This window comes from Coffea eugenioides, chromosome 10 (assembly GCF_003713205.1).
Source record: "Coffea eugenioides isolate CCC68of chromosome 10, Ceug_1.0, whole genome shotgun sequence".
In the NCBI taxonomy this organism is placed as follows: Eukaryota; Viridiplantae; Streptophyta; class Magnoliopsida; order Gentianales; family Rubiaceae; genus Coffea; species Coffea eugenioides.
The window spans coordinates 5,714,291-5,720,590 of NC_040044.1; the positions used below are offsets into that span (position 1 = coordinate 5,714,291).

Consider the following 6,300-nt stretch of genomic DNA (forward strand, 5'->3'; position numbering starts at 1 on the left):
TTGATAATCCAATTCATCATTTAAATTTAATGTAATGAGATCTTAACATATTCAAACCGTTTGATAACCAAAAATTGAACATCTTAATTAATTAAGTGGCACTGAATTTTCTAAATAAAATTTGCTCCTAAAATTAAGTGATAAATGATTCACTTATTACTGAATATGATATGCATTCAAATGTATTAGATTTAATACTTAACAATTCAATAAGTTAATGGATTCAGATTTCATATTTCATATTTCAATATTTAAACTTCAGCTTTATTAATCGCACCCTTAGAGTCTAGATTAAATTGCTATTGTTCTCTTTGTCAACTGTGTACCTGTTATTTGGTTCCTTTCCTAGTTTCTTTTTTCTTTTTTAAAATTACAATTAAGGTAACTTCATTCCAAATTTAATTCGTTCAAACTTGTTATGCAGGAGTTGAATTTCAACCTTCAAATAAACAACGTCACCAAGATTATTCAACTAACACAATTGATTATTGGACCTAGTTGTGAATTTTACTAATGTCTCGCTCCAAACGCATTACTAGTCAATTTTACGCAGGATGCTTTCTTAGCCATCATGTAAATAAGGTTAATCATTCACATCTCATCTCTCTGAACAATTATTTACACAATTTGTTTGGTTTTTTGTCGCATCGCTTGTGCAATAAGGTCTAATAAAATCTTTATTCACTGATGATGTATTAGACAGTTTTGAGTTCTTCATTCTCTCGGCAGTGTTGGAAAGACTTAATCAATAATCAACGGCATTGGCTCATTTATGCAATATATTTATTACATTATCAACACCTTACAAGACTGGTCGTGAGGAAAATATTTCTTTTATTCCGATTACTGAAAATATGTTTCTACAATTCCACTGTTGATTTAATGCGGATCTGAGAAGATCCAATCTGTCCCTCATCTGTTTAGTATGAAAACGTTGAAAGTACATTAGATTTTCAATAAACATTGTATCGTGTCCACGCATGAGAATTTCAAAACTGGACATTGTACTCGAATTAATTGTTCGGAAAATTTTGGATGCTGCTTGACAACTTTTACATGGTTGGTTCCCAAGGGAATTTAAATAGTGGTCTGCTATGTGATGTTTATCCTGAAATGGCAACTAGAGGGGGAGAAATGGATAATCTGTATGACAAATGGATAACGCATTTCATCAGCACACAACATTCCGAGAAACTATGCAGTTTTGACAAGGTTTGTTTTCAAGCAGTATTAGTGATGTACACCTTGGTAGATTGAGTTTGATTATTCTTCAAATTTGAAGCCCGGTGATGCAAGAATGACTGGCAAAATAATATGGACAAAAACAAACAAAAGGTCTATCCGAGAAATGACAAAATAAGCAGAATCAATCTTGAAAATTTATCAGTGGCAGGGGCTAGTTATCCGAGCAGTTGCAATTTGGCTGACCTTGACAGCTGCTGAAGTTTCAGTCTTTTATGTAACCAGCATGTGATTTCTGCTGCATGATTACTCCTTTTTGCTTTGTCCCATCAACCATTGCTCCCCAACATCTACTGGATTCTGCAGCTGCGAACACACATTCATCAATTATATCCGCAAAAATGGCCTAAAGATTATGACTCATTGCTTTCAGCCAACTGGTAGTGGATTTTGCACTTTCATATAAAAAGAATTCCACAGTGCTTTCGGTCCTGGGCACATAAAAGGATCGCAATTTCACTATGATACAAAACCGTGCATTTCACTTACAAATATTTATGCAGCAAGTATCAAGTTAGTAATATTTTGTGAACGTTACAATGGTCAATCTGGTGCCATACATGTAAAAACTGTCACAGAAAATCAGGATGAATGTCTTCATCTACCCTTTGATCAACAAATTCAGTCTCAAATGCATTCGGATCACACCCTTGATTGGCTTGATTTTTGTTAGCTTTCCCACTTGCAGGCAATAGATTATCATCTTCTTCTGTTATGTAACAACTCCATTTTGAAGATCTCCATCCCTTTATTGTTGCTGACCGATTTCTCCCTGGCACCTCATCAGAAAGTTTGACATTACCACCCTGAACTAAACAGCCTCTCCATTCGAACATTCCATGCATTGGCTCCTCGAGCTTCACTTCTTCCTGCCTATCAGCAGACTTTCCTTTAATTTCTGCTGCATAATTAGTCCTCTCTTGTTGTGTCCCTCTAACCCTTGCTCCCCTATATCTACTTGACGCGCCAGCTGCCAAGACAATTTCCACACAAATTCATCAACTAAACCACAAACATGGCCTGAAACAGTAAAGCTCTTTGGGTTCAACCAAATTTGTGGACATTTCAATGAATCCTGTAAATCAGTAATTTATTCTACGCTTTCAGTCCTAGACACGCATAACAGCAAGGATTTGGATATAAAACAAACATACCATTCGGCATTTGATCTATTTACCTTGAGAACTGCCTTTTGTTCTGACAAGGCTCTCACCAACATCCACTAGAATATTCTTCTCATCGCCATATTCACAATCTTTTGCGACATGATAACTCTTCAATTTAGGCTTTTTAAAAACTGGTTTAGGCATTTCAGTCACTAGTTTGAGCTCAAATTCGTCCCCTGAAAATCAAATTACACAACAAAACTGAAAACATAAATAATTGGCTCACATATAAACTCAAAACTCATCAGATTTACAAATTCAAATCCACTGAACAAATTTAATCAATCATTTAACAGATTCGATAACAAATGTAGTCGTTACAGATAATTAATCTCACTTGCACCTAATTGTAAAATCAACAAGTAAATGGCTTGAGCATGAGATAGAAAAACCAAACCAGGATTTTCGCCGATTTCTGAATCCTCCTCCTCTGGATCAATGTATTCGGTCCAATCGGTCCTTTTCAGCTTGCCATTGGGGGGAATTTTGTCTTCAATTTCTAGGGTTTCTTTGTCGTCATCCGCCGGGATCACATTTTGTTCGGCGAATTGGCGAGACATGTTGAAACTCTGGACGAATTTCCGAACGTCCTTGGCCATATATCCCTGAGCAAACACCTTGCGGACCGATTGCTTCTGGTTGCAGACCACACAAGTCCACTTGTTGCTACTCTTCTTCCGTTGCTTCACCTGCATATTTTTCAATTCCAATAGCAAGTCGCAAATTCTAAGTATTCAACACGCACTAACACATTGTGCTGCGTGCCTGTAAAACTAGAATAAGTGATAGGAGTTTGATTTACCTGCATGGTGGAGCATTGGCAGCATTGGAGGGCGAAAAACACCGTCGACGGCGGCATGGAGGATTGGATGGTAACACCGCCGGCGATTGTTTTTGGGTGGAAAGGAAATGAAGTTTGGGGATATTTTTTTGACTCCCTAGTAATTCTGGCGGGAGAGTGGGGAATTTGACTTTTAGGAAATTGGCCAATTAGAGTCGTCTGGTCTCTGGCCTGGTCGTGAAGGTTGATTGAGTAAAATGCTTTAGGCCAAGAAGTTGGGTTTCATTCCCTCTGTTGGTCTCTAAAGTGGCATTTGGTTCGCATGTTGGAATTGGATTCGGATTCGGAATCATTCATCCTGGATTTGGAATGAAATCAATCATTACAATACATATGTTTGGTTTAGTGCCAAGAATGTATATCATTACTATAGTTGATGTTTGGTTCATTGACTCTTTGTAAATGGGATATAAGAAATTTTCACTAATTAAATATATTAGTATAAATGTATTAGTAAATTTAGTATAACTAATTAATAATTTCTATTAGTAAACATGTATAATTATTAGTATAATTAATAATATCAATTATATTACATAGATTAATATATATTATATAAAACATATAACTAATAATATTATTATTATAAGTTTGTAACTAATTAAATTAAATATTATATATAATTAAATATAAATATAAAAATGTTATAATATAAATATTTAATTATAATTATATAATATATACTAATATTAATTATACTAATATTTTATATAATATAATATATATTACATATTAAATATAGTTATTATTAAATATTATTATATTTAAAATAATAATTATAATTATAATTATATAATTTATTAATATTATATACATGTATATATTATAATTATATGCACATATAATATACATTTATAAATATACATATATATTATAAATATATTATTATATGATATTAATAAATTTATAATATATATTATATAAATATAATTATATTTAACTAAATAATTATAATACATAACTATATAATATAATAATATCATTATTATAAGTTTGTAACTAATTAAATTAAATATTATATATATAATTAATTATAAATATACAAATGTTATAATATAAATATAAATATATAATATATAATATATAAATATTAATTATACTAATATTTTATATAAATATAATGTATATTACATATTAAATATAGTTATTATTATATATTATTATATTTTAAAATAATAATTATAATTATAATTATATAATTTATTAATATTATATACATGTATATATTATAATTATATGCACATATAATATACATTTATAAATATACATATATATTATAAATATATTATTATATAATATTAATAAATTTATAATATATATTTATATAATATACTAATATTATAATAAAATATATTATTATAATATATTATATATATGTATATATTATATTATAAATATATAATTATATAATTATATAAATATTAATTATACTAAATATTATGTAATTATAAGATTTGGAAATCACACTTGAGTTTTGGACAAAACCCACCAACTTACTAAGGAATGGTAGAATGCTAAATTTTTAGATATCATTCCAAAATCTCAATTCCGATAGTAGTGAACCAAACATGAATTATGGGTTTATTCCAATTCCCCATTTTGAAACCCTTTTATCAAACGCCACCTAAGTAATGGGCCTTCTTGCTTCTATTGTATTTTTTTTTTTTTTGTCGAAACGATAAGATTATATTGATTGAAATATGAGTATATACAGGCGAGACTTGCTCGATGCTTTACAATGTGCATTTAGCACAATAGATTGGGGTTGACCCACTCTATATCAAAATAATTGCTCAAAACTTGAGCGCTAAACAAACAGCTTAGATCATTCTTTTCATATTTTTCTATGCAAAAGGAGCATTTGTAAAACATATTACTTAACTCGCGGATGTTCTCTATCAGGGTAGCCAGCCACACGTCTACTTTTTTTTCCCCTGAATTTGCTACAAAAGGTATGTACCAGGAACTCCAATACATACCAGCCTCCAACCTTGTTCTGCCGCTTTGCTCAAAGCCCACTTTACACCTTCAACTTCATGTTGAAGTTGGTTTGAGCTTTTGCTTTCCCTCATTTTTCATCCCATCACATCCTGCCCTCTACAGTTAGCTGCTACAATACCATACCCAATGGACTTTGATGCCTTGTTCCACTTGGTTGCTATTCTTATCTGCATTCCTACTGTTCTATTGTCTGGGATTTGGCTATCTTCTTGTTCCTCCATTTGAAGTGGTGCTGTTGTTTTTCAATGCTACAACTCCTAGCCTTTTTTATCCCATCATTGAACTCCATCCATGCATTCCAGGCTTTGTTGATCACTTGTGTTGGATCATGTGTTTTGTTGTTGAACTCTTTCTCATTCCTGCTTTTCCAAATTTGCCAAAGAATATATGCTGTAAGAGATATATGGTCCAGCCCCTGATCTCTCTGAATTGCTTCAAAAAATGCAGCCCACCAACTGTTGAAATTCTCAGTCAGCTTCTGGATCCCATCCCATTGTACCGGTGCAGCTTTCCAGATTTCCTTTGCTTTCTTGCATTTCAGCAGTAGATTTTCCAAGGTTTCTAACTCCTCCCCACACCCTGAGCATATAGGGTCTTCTTTTGACATTCTTCTCCAGATTAATTCTTTGACTGGAATTGCTTCTTTCAGGCCTTTCCATATGAAGATCTTAACTTTGTGACTGATTCTTAGGCTCCACAGCACTCTCCACATGTCATTCCTTCTTGGTATATTGCTAGACTCAATCCATTCTCTTCTCCCTCTACCCTCTTGTTCTTTCTTAGCCTAGATTGTCTTGTAGCCAGATTGCACCGTGTACTCCCCTTTTTGGTTTTCTGTCTAGAAGATGTTGTCCTCTCTTCCTGTGATGCTTATGGGGATCTTGAGAATGTTTTCAGCATCTCCCTGTTTGAAATTTTTGAAGATGAGATTTCTATTCCACCTGTAGCCTTCTATCAAGTTAGCAACTTTCTGAACTTGGCATTCTTCTGGCTTAGTTGTGACAGGCCTCCCTAAATGTTGGTTTGGTATCCATTGATCTTTCCAAATTC

The 6,300-nt window shown here is 32.5% G+C and overlaps 2 protein-coding genes across 2 annotated transcripts; both read right to left on the minus strand.

The window, feature by feature from the left end:
* Nucleotides 1-1,770: 1,770 nt before the first annotated feature.
* LOC113750269 lies at nt 1,771-3,276 on the minus strand. The gene is made up of 4 exons (XM_027294267.1): nt 3,211-3,276; nt 2,806-3,097; nt 2,420-2,584; nt 1,771-2,212 (listed from the first exon to the last, which is right to left on the minus strand). The coding sequence occupies exons 1-4, from the start codon at nt 3,265-3,267 to the stop codon at nt 1,815-1,817; spliced, it is 912 nt and encodes a 303-aa protein (XP_027150068.1). The 5' UTR covers nt 3,268-3,276; the 3' UTR covers nt 1,771-1,814.
* Nucleotides 3,277-5,425: 2,149 nt separating this feature from the next.
* On the minus strand, nt 5,426-5,962 carry LOC113750270. The gene has a single exon (XM_027294268.1). The coding sequence runs from the start codon at nt 5,960-5,962 to the stop codon at nt 5,426-5,428; it is 537 nt and encodes a 178-aa protein (XP_027150069.1).
* Between the last annotated feature and the right edge of the window lie 338 nt (nt 5,963-6,300).